The sequence below is a fragment of the Coturnix japonica genome, unplaced genomic scaffold (genome assembly GCF_054131305.1).
Source record: "Coturnix japonica strain WE unplaced genomic scaffold, WE-NBRP24 Scf054, whole genome shotgun sequence".
NCBI lineage: Eukaryota > Metazoa > Chordata > Aves > Galliformes > Phasianidae > Coturnix > Coturnix japonica.
The window spans coordinates 1226633-1249379 of record NW_028188957.1 but is presented as its reverse complement, the minus strand read 5'-3'; the positions used below and the strand labels follow the sequence as shown (position 1 = coordinate 1249379).

General features: G+C 55.8%; 1 protein-coding gene across 3 annotated transcripts in view; it reads right to left on the bottom strand.

Annotated features, from left to right (window-relative positions):
- Positions 1-22747, bottom strand: part of SHARPIN (SHANK associated RH domain interactor) — a 30795-nt gene that overhangs the window by 6892 nt on the left and 1156 nt on the right. The window contains exons 2-10 of one of the 3 annotated variants that reach the window (XM_085533132.1): positions 15757-15931; positions 14630-14746; positions 12948-13089; positions 11863-11953; positions 10094-10367; positions 8252-8367; positions 7963-8136; positions 2486-2646; positions 2283-2394 (exon numbers count right to left, since the gene is read on the bottom strand). In XM_085533132.1, coding sequence (XP_085389258.1) covers positions 2283-2394; positions 2486-2646; positions 7963-8136; positions 8252-8367; positions 10094-10367; positions 11863-11953; positions 12948-13089; positions 14630-14746; positions 15757-15931 — 1362 coding nt within the window. Of the gene's footprint in view, positions 1-2282; positions 2395-2485; positions 2647-4152; positions 6402-7962; positions 8137-8251; positions 8368-10093; positions 10368-11862; positions 11954-12947; positions 13090-14629; positions 14747-15756; positions 15932-22747 lie in introns of those variants that run through there. The other 2 variants (XR_014941026.1, XM_085533133.1) reach the window with 2 other exon arrangements.

Below are 22747 nucleotides of genomic sequence, written 5' to 3'. Positions count from 1 at the left end.
CATTGGTCATCTGTTGGTCAACCAGAAGTCAAGCATTGGTCAACCTTTGGCCAACCACTGGGCAACCATTGGTCAACTGTTGGTCAGCCACTGGTCAACCATTGGCCAACCACTGGGCAACTGTTGGCCAACTGTTGGTCAACCACTGGTCAACTGTTGGTCAGTCATTGGTGAATGACTGGCCAACCATTGGTCAACCAGTAGTCAACCATTGGTCAACTATTGGTCAACCACTGGGCAACCAGTAGTCAACCATTGGTCAACTATTGGTCAACCACTGGGCAACCAGTAGTCAACCATTGGTCAACCAGCAGTCAACCATTGGGCAACCAGTAGTCAACCATTGGTCAACCATTGGTCAACCATTGGTAAGCTGCTGTTCAACCACTGGTAACCACTGGTCAATCAGTAGTCAACCATTGGCCAACCATTCGTCAACTGTTGGCCAACCGTCAGTGAAACACTGGTCAACCACTGGTCAACTGTTGGTCATCTGTTGGTCAACTGCTGGTCAACTGTTGGTCAACTGTTGGTCAACCACTGGGCAACCAGTAGTCAACCATTGGTCATCTGTTGGTCAACCAGAGGTCAAGCATTGGTCAACCTTTGGCGAACCACTGGGCAACCATTGGTCAACTGTTGGTCAAACGCTGGTCAACCATTGGGCAACTGCTTGTCAACCAGTAGTCAACCATTGGTCAAACATTGGTCAACCATTGGCCAACTGCTGGTCAACCATTGGTAACCGTTGGTCAACTGCTAGTCAACCATTGGTAACCATTGGTCAACCAGTAGTCAACCATTGGCCAACCATTCGTCAACTGTTGACCAACCGTCGGTGAAACACTGGTCAACCACTGATCAACTCTTGGTCAACCGGTGGTCAACCACTGGGCAAACACTGGTCAACTGTTAGTCAGCTGCTGGTCAACCAATGGTAACCACTGGTCAACCAGCAGTCAACCATTGGCCAACCAGTAGTCAACCACTTGCCAAACAGCAGTCAACCATTGGCCAACCATTCGTCAACTGTTGGCCAGCTGTCGGCGAAATGCTGGTCAACCACTGGTCAACTGTTGGTCAGCCATTGGTCAACCACTGGGCAACCATTGGCCAACCATTGGTCAATCATTGGTCATCTGTTGGTCAACTGCTGGTCAACCATTCGTCAACTGCTAGTCAACCATTGGTCAACCAGTAGTCAACCATTGGTCATCTGTTGGTCAACCAGAAGTCAAGCATTGGTCAACATTTGGCCAACCAATGGGCAACCACTGGTCAACTGTTGGTCATCTGTTGGCCAACCATTGGCCAACCATACTGGCCAGCTGTTGGTCAACAACTGGTAACTGGTGGTCAACCAGTAGTCAACCATTGGTCATCTGTTGGTCAACCATTGGTCAACCATTGGTAACCGTTGGTCAACTGCTAGTCAACCATTGGTCAACCAGTGATCTACTGTTGATGAACCACCGCTCAACCATTGGTCAACCACTGGTCAACTGTTGACCAACTCCTGGCCAACCATTGGTGAACCAATGGCCAACTGTTGATCAACTATTAGTCAACCGTTGGTCAACCACTGGTCAACCATTGGTGAACAAGTGGCCAATTGTTGATGAACCACTGCTCAACCATTGGTCAACCATTGTTGAACCAGTGACCCACTGTTGATCAACTATTAGTCAACAGTTGGTCAACCACTGGTCAACTGTTGGCCAACTTCTTTTTAACCATTGTTGAACCAGTAGCCAACTGTTGATGAACCACCACTCAACCATTGGTCAACCACTGGTGAACTCTTGACTAACTCCTGGCCAACCATTGCTGAACCAATGGCCAACTGTTGATGAACCATTGGTCAACAGTTGGTCAAGTGTTGGCCAACTCTTAGTCAAGTGTTGATGAACCACTGGTCAACCATTGGTCAACCACTGGACAACTACTGACCAACCTCTTGTCAACCCTTGTTGAACCAGTGGCCAACTGTTTATGAACCACTGGTCAACTGTTGGCCAACTCCTGGCCAACCATTGGTGAACCAATGGCCAACTGTTGAACAACTATTAGTCAACCGTTGGTCAACCACTGCTGAACTAGTGACCTACTGTTGATGAACCATTGGTCAACAGTTGGTCAAGCATTGGCCAACTCTTAGTCAAGTGTTGATGAACCACTGGTCAACCACTGGTCAACTGTTGGCCAACTCCTGGTCACCCATTGGCCACCGGTTGGCCACGCATCCCCTCCCTGTCCCCAGGGTCCGCGCTGCGGTGACTGACCGCGCGGATCTCGCGCTCCTGGAGGTGGCTGCTGCAGGCGTAGGAGTCGTCGCGGTACGGACATCCCACCACCGGCTCCTCGCTGTAGTTGATCACCTGGCGCAGGCAGTCGCTGCGGGAGAGGCTCCGTCACCACGGGGTGGGGTTGGGTCGGGGGTGGGCTGTGGGTCGGGCTCCCCCCGCCTCCAAGATGGCCGCCGTACCGGCAGAAGTTGTGCAGACACTCGCGCAGCAGCACCCCCTGCCCCGCGGGGACGTGTTGGAAGCAGATGCGACACTCCATCCCCTCTTGGTTGGGCACCAAACCTTCCTGCTCCAACTCCAGCAGCTGCTGGAAGTTCCGCAGCCGCTCCGCCTCCAATGTCTATGGGGGGAGGGATGGTGGGGGGTGGGGGGGAGAAATGGGGGGGGAACAAATGGGGGGAGAACCAGGTGGGAGGAGAAACAGATGTGGGGGAATCAGATGGGGAGAGAAAGAGTAGAGAAGAAACAGTGGGGGGAGAACCAGATGGGGGCAGAAACAGAGGGGAGAAAATCAGATGTGGGGAGAAACGGAGGGGGTAGAAACATTAGGGGGAGAGTCAGATGGGGGGAGAAACAGATGAGGGCAGAACCAGAGGGGAGAGAATCAGATGGGGGTAGAACCAGATGTGGGGGGAAACATCAGGGGGAGAATCAGATGGGGGGAGAAACAGTGGGGGGAGAACCAGAGGTGGGCAGAAACAGAGGGGGAGAAACAGAGGGGAGAGAATCAGATGGGGGGAGAAACAGATGGGGGGGGAACGAGATGGGGGAGAAAAAGAGGGGCACAAAAAATTGGGGGCAGAAACGGTGGGGGGAGAAACAGTGGGAGGAACCAGAAGGGGGGGATGGGGGGGAGAAAAAGGGGGCACAAAAATTGGGGGGAGAAACAGTGGGGGGAGATCCAAATGGGAGGAGAAACATTGAGGGGGAGAATAAGTCAGGGGAGAAGCAGATGGGGGGAGAAATATTGGGGAGAAAAAGTGGGGGAAGAAAAAGTGGGGAGAGAACGAGATGGGGGAGAACCAGATGAGGGAGAGTGGCCCCGTAATCGCACCAGGAACTTTTATAGGTCCCAGAACCAGAGGCTGGTTAGATTGGAAGGGTCCTTCATAATCATTGAACCATGAAATGATTGGGTTGGAAGGGTCCTGGAAGATCATAGAGCCATGGGATGGTTGGGTTGGAAGGGTCCTTAAAACTCAGAGAGATATGGGATCATTGGGTTGGGTTGGAAGGGTCCTTAAAGGTCACAGCCATGGGATGGTTGGGTTGGGTTGGAAGGGTCCTTAAAGGTCACAGAGATATGGGATTGTTGGGTTGGAAGGGTCCTTAAAGGTCACAGAGATATGGGATTGTTGGGTTGGAAGAGTCCTTAAAACTCGCAGAGATATGGGATCATTGGGTTGGGTTGGAAGGGTCCTTAAAGCTCACAGAGATATGGGATTGTTGGGTTGGAAGGATCACAGAGCCATGGGATGGTTGGGTTGGGTTGGAAGGGTCCTTAAAGCTCACAGAGATATGGGATTGTTGGGTTGGAAGGGTCCTTAAAGGTCACAGAGCCATGGGATGGTTGGGTTGGGAGGGTCCTTAAAGCTGACAGATATGGGATGGTTGGGTTGGAAGGGTCCTTACAGACCACAGAAGCACAGCACAGTGGGTTGGAAGGGACCCCCAGCCCCAGCCCTGCCTTGGGCTGGCTGCCCCCCAGCTCCAGCTGCCCAGGACCCACCCACAGCCTCCCCCTCCCCCGGCTTTTCTTCCATCTCACTTCATGAAAACCCACCCCAAAGAGCAGCCCCCCAGCAGCCCCCCAGCAAGCAGTGAGACAAAGGTGGCACAGAGAAGCCGCGCTTGTGGGAGATTTTATTTTGGGGAGGGGTCTGTCTGCCACCCCGAGCCCCCCGTTCTCCCCACACCACAATGTCCAACGTGAGGAGTGTCGGCTGCCACCCGACGCGGAAAGCGATGGGATGAACCCAACGTGAAGAGCAATGGGAAAATCCAACGTGAAGAGCGACGTGTACCACCCAACTCAAAGAGCAATGGGACAACCCTACAAGGGGCAATAGGAAAACCCAACTCAAAGAGCAATGGGAGAACCTCACATGGGGCAATGGGACAACCCTACATGGGGCAATGGGACAACCCAACTCAAAGAGCAATGGGAGAACCCACATGGGGCAATGGGACAACCCTACATGGGGCAATAGGAAAACCCAACTCAAAGAGCAATGGGACAACCCAACACGGGGCAATGGGACAACCCAACTCAAAGAGCAGTGGGACAACTCCACATGGGGCAATGGGAGAACCCAACATGGGGCAATGGGAGAACCCCACATGGGGCAATGGGAAAACCCAACATGGAGAAATGGGACAACCCAACTCGAAGAGCAATGGGAGAACCCAACATGGGGCAATGGGAGAACCCCACATAGAGGAATGGGACAATCCAACACAGGGCAGTGGGAGAAAAGGTGAAGAGAAGAGCAATAGGACAACCCAACACGGGGCAATGGGACAACCTAACTCAAAGAGCAATGGGACAACCCAACATGGGGCAATAGGACAACCCAACATGGAGAAATGGGACAACCCAACACAGGGCAATGGGAGAACTCAAAGTGAGGAGCAATGGGACAACCCCACATGGGGCAATGGGACAACCCAACTCAAAGACCAATGGGACAAGCCCACACGGGGCAATGGGACAACCCAAAACGGGGCAATGGGATGACCCAACATGGAGCAATGGGATGACCCAACATGGGGTAATAGAAAAACCCAACATAAGGCAGTGGGACCAGCCCACAAAGGGCAATGAGACAACCCAACGCAAAGAGCAATGAGAAAAGCCAATGTGGAGGGGGGGTGGGAGAACCCCACAGGGAGCAATGGGACAACCCAACATGGAGGAATGGGAGAACCCAATGTGGGGCAATGGGACAACCCAACATGAAGAGCAATGTGTACGACCCAACCTGAGCAATGGGACAACCCCATACGGAGCAATGGGACAAACCAACACGAGGCAATGAATGGGAAAACCCAACACAAAGAGCAACGGGGCAACCCAACATGGGGCAATGGGACAAACCCACGTGGAGGAATAGGACTACCCATCATGAAGAGCAATATCATCACCCAACATGAAGAGCAATGAGATAACTTGACGCAAAGGGCGCCTGGAACAAACCAACACACGGCAATGGGGCAACCCAACACAAAGAGCAAGGAGAAAACCCAACACAGAGACCAGTGGGAAACCCAACAAGAAGAGAAATGGGAAAACCCAACACGGGGCAATGGGACAACCCAACAACAAGAGGAATGAATGGGAAACCCCAACACAAAGAGCCATGGAACAACCCAACTAGAAGAGGAATGGGAAAACCCAACGTGAAGAGCCATGGAACAACCCAATGTACGGTAATGCAGTGCTCACAGTCTGACCCACTGCAGCCGCCCCACGCAGCCCCTCACTGCAGCCCCACAGAGTGGGCACAAACCCCCCCATGGCACAGGAACCCGGAGCCGCTGCCCCCCATCACTACTGCGGCTTCCCTGAAGCTCTCACTAAGGGGACAGTGGCACGAGCAGCATGGGGACAGCCCCATTCACCTCAAACCCTCCCTGCCCACAGGGGGGCCCATAGGGGGGCTTAGTGCCCAACCCCAGGGGGCTCCTGGGCGTGAGGCTGCTGGGAGGGAAGGAATCTGGGAAGGAAACTGCATCAATTTGATGCTCCAATATGGCACCAAGGCTCCGTGTGCAGGGAGCTCAGTCTGCACCACCACAGTCCTGCCCACACCGCGGCCAATGTGGGGCTGAGACCCTCACGTCGCTCCCCCCGGCCTCCCGGGGAGCCCAGCCCCCCATGTGGGGCTGCATCAGAGCCGAGGGGCGGCCAGCGGGCACGGAGCCGCTGAGCGCGTGGGGCCGAGCGGTGGGCACGGGGCCCAGGCTGGCGGGGACGGGATGGGACGGGGCCCCCGTCCGGGTCGGTTAGCAGAACTCGTAGGACGCGTGGATGAAGTCATCCAGGGAACCCGAGCCCAAGACGCAGCGCGCAGCCGAGCCATCCTCAATCCTTCCCTTTTCCGAGTGGGATCCCGGCACAGAGAGAGAAAAAAAAAAGGAGAAAGAAGAGAAGGTTCGGTCAGTGGCTGAGCTGGAGGGTCCCCAGCCCCACTGCGTGTCCCCGTGTGGGGTGGGGGCTCCATCAGAGCCCCATGTGCGTTCCAGAGCTCCCAGCACGGCCAGCCATCCCTATGCACGAGAGGAGCAACGACGGAAACACACGGCCACGGAATCGCCATCCCACGTGCCAACACGACGACACCTGTCAGGACCCAAAGGACGGCACCAGGGGGGGCAGTGACCGTCCCCAGGGCCACCACTGCAGCACGGCAGGGAGCCCTGGGTGTGGGCAGAGAGCAGAACAACGAGGGGGGTGGTGGGACCCCAAAAGGGGGCAAATTGGGGTCAGATGTGGGGGAATCCTTCACCCAGAGGCAGTGCAGCCCCAGCACCGCTGCCCGGAGCTGTGGGTGCCCCATGGCACGGGTGGGGCTGGGGGGTTCCTTCCAACCCAACCCTCCTTTGGTTCTGTGATCTTCAAGGACCCTTCCAACCCAACCCTTCTGTGGTTCGGTGATCTTCAAGGACCCTTCCAACCCAACCCTCCTGTGGTTCCGTGATCTGCAAGGACCCTTCCAACCCAACCCTCCTGTGGTTCTGTGATCTTCAAGGACCCTTCCAACCCAACCCTTCTATGGTGCTATGATCTTGACAGACCCTTCCAACCCAATTCAGTCTGTTCTCAGTATAACCCGTAAGGATCCTCCCAACCCAACTACCCATTCGTTCTATGACTTATAAGGTCCATCCCATTGTTTTATGTCCTTTAAGGACCCTTCCAACCCAACCACCCCTTGTTCCACAATCTAAAAGGTCCATCCCATGGCTTTATGACTTTTAAGGACCCTTCCAGCCCAACTATTCCATGGGTCTATGATCTTTAAGGACCATCCAATCCAACCACCCCATCACTATATGATCTACAAGGTCCATCCCACAGCTCTATCAACTTTGAGGATCCTTAAAACCAACCATCTCATCATTCTATGATCTGTAAGGTCCATTCCACGGCTCAATGATCTCCAAGGACCCTTAAAACCCACCCACTCACTCTATGATCTATAAAGTCCATCACATGACACTATGACCTTTAAGGACCCTTCCAATGCAACCCTTCCCTGGATTTATGATCATTGTGGACCCTTCCAACCCAACTCATTCCAGGGTTCTATGATGTTTAAGAACCTTGCCTATCCAACTCATTCCCTGGCTCTATGACCTTCGAGGATCCTTCCAACCCAACCATCCTATGGCTTTATGACCTTTAAGGACTCTTCCAACCCAACCATCCCATGGCTCCATGATCTTCAAGGACCCATTCAACCCAACCATCCCATGGCTCTATGACCTTTGAGGACCCTTCCAACCCAACCATCTCATGGCTCTATGACCTTCAAGGACCCTCCCATCCCAACCCACCATGCATTTCCATGATTCCCAGCCCCCTCCCAGCACAGTGCAGGTCCTGCTCACCCCAAGCCCCCCATGCTGATCACCCCACGGCGCCGGCCGGTACCTGCTGGTACTGCAGCATCCCCTCCTGCTCCTGCTGCATCCTCCACAGCTCCGTCTCGTCCGGTTCGTAGCCGCCGGGTACCACGTAGTCGGGCGGTCGGTCAGTGCTGCACATCTCACAGCCCGGCCGCGTGGGTTTGTTGATGAAGGTGCATTTGGGACACGACCAACCCGCCTGCGGGGTACAGAGATGGATGGAGGAGCGGGGAGAGGAGATATGGACCGGGGCTGGGAGAAGCGGCCATCCCTGGGATGTAGCCTGGGGATGAGGGGGACATGGCGGCACCTACCGGCACCGGTGAGGGCAGAGAGGTGGCGGCTGGTGCCGTTTGGTGGCTGCTAACGTCGCCGATCTGCACGGTGTCCAGGTGGTGGCTGATGTCAGCAATGTCCAGCTGCCTGTTGGCTGCGGGAGAAACGAGCTCGTTACGGCACCGTGATGGAGCCCAGAGGCACCGGGATGGGCACAAAGCAGCACCGTCCTCCCAGAGAAGAAGGGATCAGCGCTCAGAGCCCGGTGCCGCACCATCCCAATAGAGCCCTTCTGCATGGCATGTTCTGTGGCTCTATGATCTTTTAGGACCTTTCCAACCCAATCACCCCATGGCTCTATGATGCTTCAGGACCCTTTCAACCCAACCCATCCCTCAGCTCTTAAGACCTTTCAGGATCCTTCAGATCCAACCATTCTGTGATTCGGTGACCTCCAAGGACCCTCCCAAATCCAACCACTCCATGGCTCTGTGACCTTTCAGGACCATTCCAACCCAACCATCCCATGGCTCTATGATCTTTAAGGACCCTTCCAACCCAACCATCCCATGGCTGTATGATCCGTAAGGACCCTGCCAACCCAACCATCCCATGGCTCTATGATCTTTAAGGACCCTTCCAACCCAACCATCCCATGGCTGTATGATCCGTAAGGACCCTGCCAACCCAACTGATCCCACGGCTCTATGACCTTTCAGGCCCCTTCCAATCCAACCACTCTGTGGTCCTACAGTTTACAAGCATCCTTCCAACCCGATCAATTCCGTGTCTCTTTCACTTTTCAGGACTCTTCCAACCTACCTACTGCCTGGCTCTGTGATCTTGAAGGACTCTTCACCCCAACCACCCTGTGGTTCTGTGACCATTAGGGACCTTTCTAACCCAACCATTCCCTGGCTATATGATCTTTAAGCTCCATCCCAACACAATCCATTCTGTGGTTTTGTTATCTTTAAGGACCCTTCCCTATCCCTTAGCTCTATGATCTTTCAGGACACTCCCAACCCAACCCACTTTATGTCTTTAAGACCTTTCAGACAGGACTCTTCCAATCACTCCCCAGCCCTGTGATCTTGAAGGACTTTTCCAACCCAACCCACTCTGTAGTTCTACAGTCTTCAAGGTCCCTTCCAACCCAATCCATCCCATGTCTCTATTACCTTCCAGGACTCTTCCAACCCAACCATCCTGTGGTTCTCAGACCATTAAGGACTATTCTAACCCAATAATTCCCAGGGTCTGTGATCTGTAAGGACCCTTCCAACCCAACCATTCCATGGCTCTTTGATCTTTAAAGACCCTTCCAACCCCACCACCTCATGGTTCCATGTTCTTTAAGGACCCTTCCAACCCAATCATCCTCCCACATCCCTCCAACCCAACCATTCCTTGGTTCTGTGACGTCTCCAGACCCTTCCATACCAATCATTCAATCGTTCTATTGTCTTTAAAGACCCTTCCAACCCAACCATCCACCCACACCCTTCCAACCCAACCACCCCTTGGTTCTGTGACCTCTCCAGTCCCTTCCAACCCAACCACCCCATGGTTCTGTGATCTTTAAGTACCCTTCCAACCCAACCATCCCTTGGTTCTGTGATCTTTAAGGACCCATCCAACCCAACCATCCACCCACACCCTTCCAACCCAACCACCCCTTGGTTCTGTGACCTCTCCAGTCCCTTCCAACCCAACCATCCCATGGTTCTGTTATCTTTAAAGACCCTTCCAACCTAACCATCCCATGGTTCTGTGATCTTTAAAGACCCTTCCACCCCAGCCACCCCACACCTCTCCTACGTTACGACCCATGCAGGACCTTCACCCCCCACCAAACCCATCACTGGCTGCCGTCGCACCTTTCCTGCCCGCAGCAGCCGGCGCCGTGCCGTACTTGCGCCGCTCGTCGGCTCCATCTCCCACGGCAGCGATGGAGGTGAGGAGGAGCTGCGCCTGATCCTCGTCGTAGCGCTGCCGTGTCAGCTCAGCGCGGTTGGCCGACAGCAGATACAGGAAGGCCGTGTCCCCATCGCGCCGGATGCCGTAGGACCACACCGTGCGCTCATCCACGCACAGGCACTGCCCGATGATCCAGCGCTGAACCAGGGGGTGGAACCCGTAGTCCTGGAAGACCTGCGTGGTGATGGAGGGGGAAGCTCAGTGCCAGGGAGGTGTCGTGTCGTGCAGGGATTTGGGCTCAGCGATGGCTGTGGGGTGTGGAACCGGGGATGTCCCGGCACACATTGGATGAGGGCAATGAGTGCACCCTCAGTAAGATGGAACAACACCAGGCTGGGAGGGAGCATTGATCTGCCAGAAAGGAGAAGCGTAGAACCATAGAATGGCTGGGTTGGAAGGGACCCCAAGGATCATAGAATGACCCAGGTTGGAAAAGACCTTGAAGATCATCAAGTCCAACCGCAGCCCAACCAGAACCCTATAACCATAGTACCCTATAACCATAGTACCCTATAACCATAGTACCCTATAACCACAGTACCCTATAACCATAGTACCCTATAACCATAGTACCCTAAAACCATACTACCCTATAGCCATAGTACCCTATAACCAGAACCCTAACTCTAACAACCCTACACTAAATCATATCCCTGAGCACCATATCAAACAGCTCTTAAACACACCCAGGGATGGCGATTCCACCACCTCCCTGGGAGCCTATTTCAGATATCATGAAGCTCCAACCCCCCACCACATACAGGGCCACCAACCTCCACATTGATACCAGCCCAGGGTGCCCAGGGCCCCATCCAACATGGCCTTGAACATCTCCAGGGATGGACGGGGCATCCACAGCCTCTCCGAGCAGCTGTTCCAGCACATCACCTCTTTATGCTTCTGTGCCCCTTGAGGACCCTTCCAACCCAACCATTCCATGGTTCTGTGATCTTCAAGGACCCTTCCAATCCAACCCAATCCAACCCAAACCAACCCAACCTAGTGGTTGGCAACCCTGCCCACAGCAGGGGGTTTGGAACTCAGTGATCATTATGGCCCTTTCCAGCCCAAGCCGTGCTATGACTCTATGATTCCATGACCTTTGAGGACCTTTCCAGCTCAGGCCATGCTATCAGTTGACAATTCCATGACCTTCAAGGACCTTTCCAACCCAGGCCATGCTATCATTCAAAGATTCCATGACCTTTGAGGACCTTTCCAACCCAGGCCATGCTATCATTCAATGATTCCATGACCTTCAAGGACCTTTCCAACCCAGGCCATGCTTTCATTCAATGATTCCATGACCTTCAAGGACCTTTCCAACCCAGGCTGTGCTATCATTCGATGATTCTATGACCTTCGAGGACCTTTCCAACCCAGGCTGTGCTATCATTTGATGATTCTATGATCTTCGAGGACCTTTCCAACCCAGGCCGTGCTATCATTCAATGATTCTATGATCTTTGAGGACCTTTCCAACCCAGGCTGTGCTGTCATTCGATGATTCTATGATCTTCGAGGACCTTTCCAACCCAGGCTTGTGCCTGCCAGCCAGGCTTGTAGGACAACACATGGTGATGGCAGCGGCCATTTCTGATCACAGGACTGGAACCCCAAGACCCCCCCTCTGTGTGCCACCCTGTGCTGGGGGCTGGCAGTGCCGTACCTGCTGCTTCAATGCCGTGATGGTGGTGTGGGGATGCACCAGGAGTGTGACGTTGGCCGACGAGGTCGCGTCCTCCACGCCGACGTTCATGCTGAGGCACAGCGGGAGGGGTGGTTGGGGATGGAGCAGAGAGGCAATGCCCTTCCAACCCAACCCAACCGTTCTATCACTCTGTGATCTGTAAGGACCTTTCCAACCCGATTCATTCTGTGGTTTTGTGATCTTCAAGGACCCTTCCAACCCAACCCAAACATTCCATGGCACAGTGATCTCTAAGGTCCCTTCCAACCCAACCATGTGGTGGTTCTGTGATCTTCAAGGACACCTCCAACCCAACCATGCCATAGTTCTGTGGTCTTTAAGGACCCTTCCAAGTGAACCCAACCATTCCCCAGCTCTGTGACCTTTAAGGACCCTTCCAAGTGAACCCAACCATTCCCCAGCTCTGTGACCTTTAAGGACCCTTCCAACCCAACCACGCTGCAAATCTGTGACCTTTAAGGACCCTTCCAACCCAACCACGCTGCAAATCTGTGACCTTTAAGGACCCTTCCAACCCAACCACGCTGCAAATCTGTGACCTTTAAGGACCCTACCAACCCAACCACGCTGCAAATCTGTGACCTTTAAGGACCCTTCCAACCCAACCACGCTGCAAATCTGTGACCTTTAAAGGACCCTTCCAACCCAACCATTCCATGGCTCTATTAAGCTTCAAGGACCCTTCCAACCCAACCCACTATCATTCCATAAACACAGTGCACTACTACACATACTATGAGCACTGCTCTCCTCCCACCCGCTTTGTGTGCCCCACCAACAGCTTCGAACCCTCATTTCTGTCCATTCTGGCTCTGGGTTTGTGCCCCCGCAGCCCCCCAGCCCACCCCCAGTGCCTCCCCATCCTCACAGGGACAAATCTCTTCCTCCTCTCCAACCTCATTCTGCCCTCCCCCATCCCAGAAGCGCTGCCCTCATGCAGTCACCGCAGCTCCAGGCTGAAAACCTTCCTCCACCCCATGAGCTCCATTAGGAACGGGCCAGTGGTGACCCAGGACAGGGGACACCAGGGCAGAGCTGCTCACCAGATTTCCCCCTCGGGGTAATTGGATTCCTTCAGCAGGATGCTCAGCGTGGCTTGCTGCTGGGCCAGGGACACGGCACAGCGTGCGGCCGCCTCCTCGTCACCGTGCTCGATGGCCAGGGCCAGCTGCAGGGCCAGGTCCTCTGCAGAGCAGGGAGAGGAGCCCTGAGGCTGCGGCCGAGCTATGGGCAGCTGGTGGGCTCTGGCTATTTCGGTAGATCAAAGCCATGACCCCAGATTTGTAGGGCTGGAGGAGACCTCTGGAGCTCCCACTGCCCTACCCAGTGCCCTCCTTGCACCCCTCACCCCCCAGGTATCCATCAGCGCAGCCCAGACCCCTCCCAGCCTTCTCTCCCCCCAGGGCTCTCAGCCTGTCCCCACCAGGAGGGGCTCCAGGCCCCCCCCATCCCCACCCCCTCCGCTGGGCTCTCCCAGCAGTTCCCAGTCTGCCCTGAACTGGGAGCCCAGTACTGGACGCAGTGCTCCAGCAGTGCCCCCCAGGGCAGAGCAGAGGGGAGCAGCACCTCCTGCCCTGCTGGCTGCGCTATGTGCAATGCACCACAGGGTCCCTTGGCCCTCTTGGCCACCAGGGCTCGTTTCTGCCTTGTGGTCAAACATTGGTCAACTGTTGGTCAATCACTGGTCATCCACTGGCCAATTGTTGGTCATCTGTTGGTCAACAGTTGGTCAACCGTTGGCCTTCTTGGCCACCAGGCTCACTGCTGGCTCGTGGTCAACTGTTGAGTCAACCATTGGTCCTTTTGGCCACCAGGACACACTACTGGCTCATGGTCATCTACTGGTCAGCAGCAGGTTAATTGTTGTTGAACCATTGGCCTCCTTGGCTACCAGAGCTCACCATTGTCTCATGGTCAACTATTGGTCAACTGCTGGACAACTGTTGGTCAACCACCAGTCAACCTTCAGTCAACCTGGCCAACTGTTGGGTGACTGCTGGTGAACCAGGACCTCCCTCACCATGCTGGTTGTGCTCTTGGCATTGCACCCCACAGTTCCCTTAGCCTTCTTGGCCACCAGGGCACAGTGCTGGCTGTGGTCAGACACTGGTCAATCATTGATGAGCCATCAGCCACTGGTCAACTGTCGACCAACCTTTGGTCAACCACTGGTCAACTGTCGGCCAACCCTTGGTCAACCATTGGTCAACTGATGGCCAACCCTTGGTAAACCATTGGTCAACTGATGGCCAACTCTTGGTCAACCATTGGTCAACTGTTGGCCAACCCTTGGTCAACCACTCGTCAACTGTTGACCAACCCTTGGTCAACCATTGGTCAACTGTCGGCCAACCCTTGGTCAACCATTGGTCAACTGTCGGCCAACCCTTGGATAACCACTGGTCAACTGATGGCCAACCCTTGGTCAACCATTGGTCAACTGTTGACCAACCCTTGGTCAACCATTGGTCAACTGTCGGCCAACCCTTGGTCAACCACTGGTCAAACACTGGTCAACTACTGGTGAGCCATGAGTCAAGCACTGGCCAACTGTTGGGTGACCATTGGCCAAATTAGCCAAATCTTCACCCATTCTCTGGGCAATGCACCCCAGCAGCCCCCTGCTCGGCATGGGGGATACTCCCACCCCCCAGGCCCAGGCTGCAGGAGGGAGGGCGGCCCCACAGCGGGGCCTGCAGGTGGGAATCCATCAGCGCCCACTGACCTTTGTTGGAAAGCTCTGCAGCCAAAGCATCTTCTGCGCCCAGATCCGCAGCGCCGGCTCCGGCCGTCGTGGCCAGGGATGAAGTTTGGGATGTCGGCACCGCGCTGCCTGCGGAGGCTGAGGGGAGGGAAGGGATGTGTGAGAGCCGGGGCAATGTGGAGATGAAATGAAGCAGAGTGGGGATGGCAAAGCAGAAATGGGGTGATGTAGGGAGGGGACATGGAAAAACAGGGACAACACAGAGCAGGGACAAGAGTGGGGACGGGACAGAGCAGAGATGGGACAGCACAGCAGAGCGGGGACAGCACAGAAATGGGATGATGTGGGATGTGGACAGTGCATGAATGGGACAACACAGGGATGGGGATGGGGACAGAGCAGAGATGGGACAGCAAAGAAATGGGGTGATGCAGGGAGGGGACAGTGTACAAACGGGACAACACAGGGATGGGGATGGGGATGGGACAGAGCAGAGCGGGGACGGCACAGAAATGGGGTGATGCAGGGAGGGGACAGTGTACAAACGGGACAACACAGGGATGGGGATGATGCGGAGAAGGGACGAGGCAGAGATGGGACATGGCAAAGCAGGGACAACACAGAGCAGGGACAAGAGTGGGGACGGGACAGAGCAGAGATGGGACAGCACAGAAATGGGGTGATGGAGGATGTGAACAGTGCACAAATGGAACACACAGGGATGGGGATGGGGACAGAGCAGAGATGGGACAGCAAAGAAATGGGGTGATGGAGGGAGGGGACAGTGTACAAACGGGACAACACAGGGATGGGGATGGGACAGAGCAGAGATGGGACAGCACAGAAATGGGGGTGATGTGGGATGTGGACAGTGCACAAATGGGACACACAGGGATGGGGATGATGCAGAGAAGAGATGAGGCAGAGATGGGACAGGGCAGCGATGGGACAACACAGAGCAGGGGTGACACACAGAGGGGGTGACACGGATGGGACAGCAAAGAGATGGGGAGACACAGCAGAGAGGGGACAATGCAGAGATGGGGCAGCACAGCACAGAGGGGACAGCACAGAGCTGCCGTCCCCATACAACCCCCCACTCATGCCATATAGAACCCCCACAGCGCAGACCCCCAGGCAGCACCCACCTTTCTGCACCTCCCGCAAGGAGCTGCTCACGATCGTCCACCATTTCTGGGCCTCACGTTCATCTTCAAAGCTGAACACCATGGGCTCGTCCAGGGAGCCCAGGACCAGCAGCTCGTGGCACGTGGGGCTCTTCACCGTGTAGGAAATGTCCTTCAGGTCGTACTCGGCGATGCTCTAAGGGCAGAGGGACGGGGGGGTCACGGCAGGGAACGACGCACCCAGGACAGATACGAGGCCTACAGCGAGATGTGTGGGTCTGAGATACAACCATAGGGGTGGGTGGGATGGAACGGTCCTTAATGATCATAGGGTCATGGAATGGGGGGGTTGGAAAGGTCCTTGAAGATCACAGAGCAATGCAACCATGGAAGGGTTGGGTTGGAAAGGTCCTCAAAGATCACAGAGCCATGAAACCATGGAAGGGTTGGTTGGAAAGGTCCTCAAAGATCACAGAGCCATGTAACCATGGAATGGGGGGGTTGGAAAGGTCCTCAAAGATCACAGAGCCATGCAAACATGGAAGGGTTGGGCTGGAAAGGTCCTTGAAGATCACAGAGCAATGCAACCATGGAAGGGTTGGGTTGGAAAGGTCCTCGAAGATCACAGAGCAATGCAACCATGGAAGGGTTGGGTTGGAAAGGTCCTCGAAGATCACAGAGCAATGCAACCATGGAAGGGTTGGGTTGGAAAGGTCCTCGAAGATCACAGAGCAATGCAACCATGGAAGGGTTGGGTTGGAAAGGTCCTCGAAGATCACAGAGCCATGTAAACATGGAAGGGTGGGGTTGGAAAGGTCCTCAAAGATCACAGAGCCATGTAAACATGGAAGGGTGGGGTTGGAAGGGTCCATAAAGGTTATAGAGCAATGGGAAGGGTTGGGTTGGAAGGGTCCTTAAAGGTCAAAGAGCCATGGAAAGGTTGGGATGGAAGGATCCCTCAAGATCACAAAACCATAAAATGTTTGGGATGAGTTAAAGGGTCCTTGAGGATCACAGAGCCATGGAACAGTTGGAAAGGTCCTCAAAGATCACAGAGCAATGCAAGCATGGAAGGGTTGGGTTGGAAAGGTCCTGAAAGATCACAGAGCCATGCAACCATGGAAGAGTTGGAAAGGTCCTGAAAGATCACAGAGCCGTGCAACCATGGAAGGGTTGGTTGGAAAGGTCCTCAAAGATCAAAGCCATGCAACCATGGAAGGGTTGGAAAGGTCCTGAAAGATCACAGAGCCATGCAACCATGGAAGGGTTGGGTTGGAAAGGTCCTCGAAGATCACAGAGCCATGCAGCCATGGAAGGGTTGGGTTGGAAAGGTCCATAAAGGTTATAGAGCAATGGGAAGGGTTGGGTTGGAAGGGTCCTCAAAGATCACAGAGCCATGGAATATTTGGGATGGAGAGGTCCTTAAAGGTCAAAGAGCAATGAGATGGTTGGGATGGAAGGATCCCTCAAGTTCACAGAACCATAAAATGATTGGGATGAGTTAAAGGGTCCTTGAAGATCACAGAGCCATGGAACAGTTGGAAAGGTCCTCAAAGATCACAGAGCCATGAAACCATGGAAGGGTTGGAATGCAAAGGTCCTCGAAGATCACAGAGCCATGAAACCATGGAAGGGTTGGAATGCAAAGGTCCTCGAAGATCACAGAGCCATGAAACCATGGAAGGGTTGGAATGCAAAGGTCCTCGAAGATCACAGAGCCATGAAACCATGGAAGGGTTGGAATGCAAAGGTCCTCGAAGATCACAGAGCCATGAAACCATGGAAGGGTTGGAATGCAAAGGTCCTCGAAGATCACAGAGCCATGCAGCCATGGAAAGGTTGGAATGCAAAGGTCCTCGAAGATCACAGAGCCATGAAACCATGGAAGGGTTGGTTGGAAAGGTCCTCAAAGATCACAGAGCCATGCAGCCATGGAAGGGTTGGGTTGGAAGGGTCCTTAAAGGTCAAAGAGCCATGGAATGGTTGGGAAGGGTCCTTAAAAATCATGAACCGTAAAATGATTGGGATGAGTTGAAGGGTCCTTGAAGATCATCAAGCCACGGAATAGTTGGAAAGGTCCTTAAAGACCAGAGGGCCATGGAGGATTTGGGTTGGAAGGGTCCTTGAAGATCACAGAACCACGGAATGGGTTGGGTCTTTACAGATCACAGCGTCATGGAATGATTAGGCTGGGTTGGAAAGGTCCTTACAGATCATCATAGAATGTGTTGTGTTGGAAGGGTCCTTCAAGATCACAGAGTCGTGGGATTGGGTTACAAGGGTCCTTCCAGATCACAGTATCATAAAATGATCAGGATGAGTTGAAGGGTCCTTGAAGATCATGGAGCCATGGAATAGCTGGAAAGGTCCTTAAAGACTACAGGACCATGGATGGTTGGGCTGGAAGGGTCCTTGAAGATCATGGAGCCATGGAATAGCTGGAAAGGTCCTTAAAGATCAGAGGACCAAGAAGGGTTGGGCTGGAAGGGTCCTGGAAGATCACGGAGACATGGAATAGCTGGAAAGGTCCTTAAAGACTACAGGACCAAGGAGGGTTGGGCTGGAAGGGTCCTTGAAGATCATGGAGCCATGGAATAGCTGGAAAGGTCCTTAAAGACCACAGGACCATGGAGGGCTGGGCTGGAAGGGTCCTTGAAGATCACAGAGCCATGGAATAGCTGGAAAGGTCCTTAAAGACCACAGGACCATGGAGGGTTGGGCTGGAAGGGTCCTGGAAGATCACGGAGACATGGAATAGCTGGAAAGGTCCTTAAAGACCACAGGACCAAGGAGGGTTGGGCTGGAAGGGTCCTTGAAGATCATGGAGCCATGGAATAGCTGGAAAGGTCCTTAAAGACCACAGGACCATGGAGGGCTGGACTGGAAGGGTCCTTGAAGATCACAGAGCCATGGAATAGTTGGAAAGGTCCTTAAAGACCAGAGAAGCAAGGAGGGCTGGGCTGGAAGGGTCCTTGAAGATCACAGAGCGACGAAAGCTCTGTTAGTTGACAACAACAACGACCAGAAGGAAACGCTCGTTGTCCTGCCAGGACCCAGCCCTGCCCACACAGCACCACTTGGCCCTGGCTCCATGGGGGCGGCACAGCCGAGGGGGGGAGGTATAAAAATCCCATGGGGAAACCCCACAGAACCGCTGGGGCGGCTCCGATCCCATTTACCCTGCCCCACACTTTCCCTTTTCGGCCCAAGGACACACAGAGCTGCCAACCCCTGCCCTATTTTGGGGAGGTGAGCTCTATCTTTGGCAGCACCCTCTGAGCTCAGCACCACGTGATAGAGAAGCACTGAGGCCCCACAGACGGACAGACGGACGCGGGATGAACATGGGGACGTATGTCCCTAATGGTGCACAGCCCTCGCGCCCCACCTCCCCCATCTCAATGCCTGGGGGGCTCTGGGGGCACCCAGGGGCAGGAGGTGCAACCAGCACCTTCACCCATCCCCAGGGACCCCCAAACAACACGTGTGTTTTCATAGGGACATAAAGACTGGAGAAGAGATACGGGATCTCCAGCTGGGGAGGCAATGCTGGGGGGAAACAGGGAGACAAAGCCATGGGGAGATGGGGAGACAAAGCCATGGGGAGATGGGGAGACAAGGACAAGGGGAGAGGGGGAGACAAATACATGGGGAGATGGGGGGCCAAGGACATGGGGAGATGGGGAGGCAAATAGATGGGGAACCAAGAAGCCAAAGCCAAGGGGAGATGGGGAGACAAGGACAAGGGGAGATGGGGAGACAAGGAGATGGGGAGTCAAATACATGCGGAGATGGGGAGACAAGGAGATGGGGAGTCAAATACATGGGGAGATGGGGAGGCAAATATATGGGGAGATGGGGAGGCAAATATATGGGGAGATGGGGAGATGGGGAGTCAAATACATGGGGAAATGGGGAGTCAAATACATGGGGAAATGGGGAGACAGATGGGGAGATGGGGGGCCGAGGACATGGGGAGATGGGGAGACAAATACATGGGGAGATGGGGAGACAAAGCCAAGGGGAGAGGGGGAGACAAATACATGGGGAAATGGGGAGTCAAATACATGGGGAAATGGGGAGACAGATGGGGAGATGGGGGGCCAAGGACATGGGGAGATGGGGAGACAAATAGATGGGGAGATGGGGAGACAAATAGATGGGGAGATGGGGAGACAAAGCGATTGGGGAACGGGGACTTGAGGAGATATGGAGCTGGGGACCCAATGATGTGAGGAATTGGGGACTTGAGGCTGTGGGAAAAAGGGGACCCAAGGCCATGGGGAACTAGGGATCCAGTGCCATGGGAAACTGGGGATCCAGTGCCATAGGGAGCCAGGGATGGGATCCAGTGCCATAGGGAGCCAGGAATGGGATCCAGTGCCATAGGGAATCAGGGATCCAGTGCCATAGGGAGCCAGGGAGCCAGTGCCATAGAGAGACAGGGAGCCAGTGCCATAGGGAAGCAGGGATGGGATCCAGTGCCATAGAGAGACAGGGATCCAGTGCCATAGGGAGACAGGGAGCCAGTGCCATAGGGAGAAAGGGATCCAGTGCTATAGGGAGCCAGGATCCAGTGCCATAGAGAGACAGGGATCCAGTGCCATAGGGAGCCAGGGAAGGAATCCAGTGCCATAGGGAGACAGGGATGGGATCCAGTGCCATAGGGAGCCAGGGATCCAGTGCCATAGGGAGCCAGTGCCATAGACAACCAGGGATGGGATCCAGTGCCATAGGAAGCCAGGGAAGGGATCCAGTGCCACAGGGAACCAGTGCCATAGGGAGCCAGGGAGCCAGGGATCCAATGCCATAGGGAGCCAGGGAGCCAGTGGCATACGGAACCAAGGATCCAGTGCCATACGGAACCAGGGATCTGGTGCCATACGGAACCAGGGATGGGATCCAGTGCCATAGGAACAGGGATCCAGTGCCATAGGGAGAAAGGGATCCAGTGTCATAGGGAGCCAGGGAGCCAGCGCCATAGGGAGACAGGGATCCAGCGCCATAGGGAGACAGGGATCCAGTGCCATAGGGAGACAGGGACGGAATCCAATGCCATAGGGAAGCAGGGATCCAGTGCCATAGCAAAGGAGATAGAAGGATCCAATGGTACAAACTGGGAGGTTACAACGCTATGGGGAAGTGGGGATCCTAGAACCACAGAATCACAAGGCTGGAAAGGAACTATAAGGGGGGGGGCAGCAACGGGGGGGGGGGGCAGAGCACAGGGGGTGTCCAGCATCGGGGGGGACAGTAACGGGGGAGGGGGAGCAAGGGAGGGGGGGAGAAATGGGGGGGGGAGTAACAGGAGGGGAGACAACACAAGGGGGAGGGGGAGCAAAGGGAGGGGGGCAATGGGGAGGGGGAGCAAAGGGAGGGGACAGCAACAGGGGGGATGGCACCGGGGGGGGGGGGGAGGGGGGGTGCAACGGTGGGTGACAGTAACCAATGGTGGGGGACGGCAACAGGGAGGACAGCAACGGGAGGGGAAAGTCAAAGAGGGGGGGGGGCAGCAGCGGGTGGGGGGACAGCAATGGGGGGGGGACATCAACGGGGGAGGGTAGCACCAGAAAGGGGGACAGCAATGGGGGGAGGGGGAGCAATGGGACCGGACAGTGATGGGGGGGGAAGAAGGGACAGCACTGGTGGGGGGGGACAGTAACACAGGGGGGCAGCACCGGGAGTGGGACAGCAACGTGGGGGGGGCAGCAATGGGAGGGGGACATCAACGGAGGGGGGGAAGCAACGGGGGGGGGGGGGGCAGCCATGGGGGGGTTACAGCCACGGGGGGGCAACAACAGGAAGAGGCAGCAATGGGGAAGGGGGCAGCAATGGGGGGGGGGGGGCAGCAATGGGGAGGGGGCAGCAATTGGGGGGGGGCAGCAATGGGGGGGGCAGCAACGGGAGGGGGGGGCAGCAATGGGGAGGGGCAGCAACGGGGAGGGGGGCAGCAATGGGGGGGAGGCAGCAATGGGAGGGGGCAGCAATGGGAGGGGGCAGCAATGGGGAGGGGGCAGCAATGGGGGGGGGGCAGCAATGGGGGGGGGGCAGCAATGGGGGGGGGGCAGCAATGGGGGGGGGGCAGCAAAGGGGGGGGGGCAGCAATGGGGAGGAGGGCAACAATGGGGGGAGGGCAGCAATGGGGAGGAGGGCAACAATGGGGAGGGGGCAGCAATGGGGGGGGGGGGCAGCAATGGGGAGGGGGCAGCAATGGGAGGGGGGCAGCAATGGGAGGGGGGCAGCAATGGGGAGGAGGGCAACAATGGGGGGGGGGCAGCAATGGGGGGGGGCAGCAATGGGGGGGGGCAGCAATGGGGGGGGGGCAACAATGGGGAGGAGGGCAGCAATGGGGAGGGGGCAGCAATGGGGAGAGGGGCAGCAATGGGGGGGGGGCAGCAATGGGGGGGGGGCAGCAATGGGGAGGAGGGCAGCAATGGGAGGGGGGCAACAATGGGGAGGGGGGCAACAATGGGGAGGAGGGCAGCAATGGGGAGAGGGGCAGCAATGGGGAGGGGGGCAGCAATGGGAGGGGGGCAGCAATGGGAGGGGGGCAACAATGGGAGGGGGGCAGCAATGGGGAGGAGGGCAGCAATGGGGGGGGCAGCAATGGGGGGGGCAGCAATGGGGGGGGGGCAGCAATGGGGGGGGGGCAGCAATGGGGGGGGGCAGCAATGTAGGGAGGGGGCAGCAATGGGGAGGGGGGCAGCAATGGGAGGGGGGCAGCAATGGGAGGGGGGCAGCAATGGGGAGGGGGGCAGCAATTGGGGGGGGGCAGCAATGGAGGGGGGGGGCAGCAATGGAGGGGGGGGCAGCAATGGGGGGGGGGCAGCAATGGAGGGGGGGGCAGCAATGGAGGGGGGGGCAGCAATGGAGGGGGGGGCAGCAATGGGGGGGGGGCAGCAATGGGGGGGGGGGGCAGCAATGGGGAGGGGGGCAACAATGGGAGGGGGGCAGCAATGGGAGGGGGGCAGCAATGGGAGGGGGGCAGCAATGGGAGGGGGGCAGCAATGGG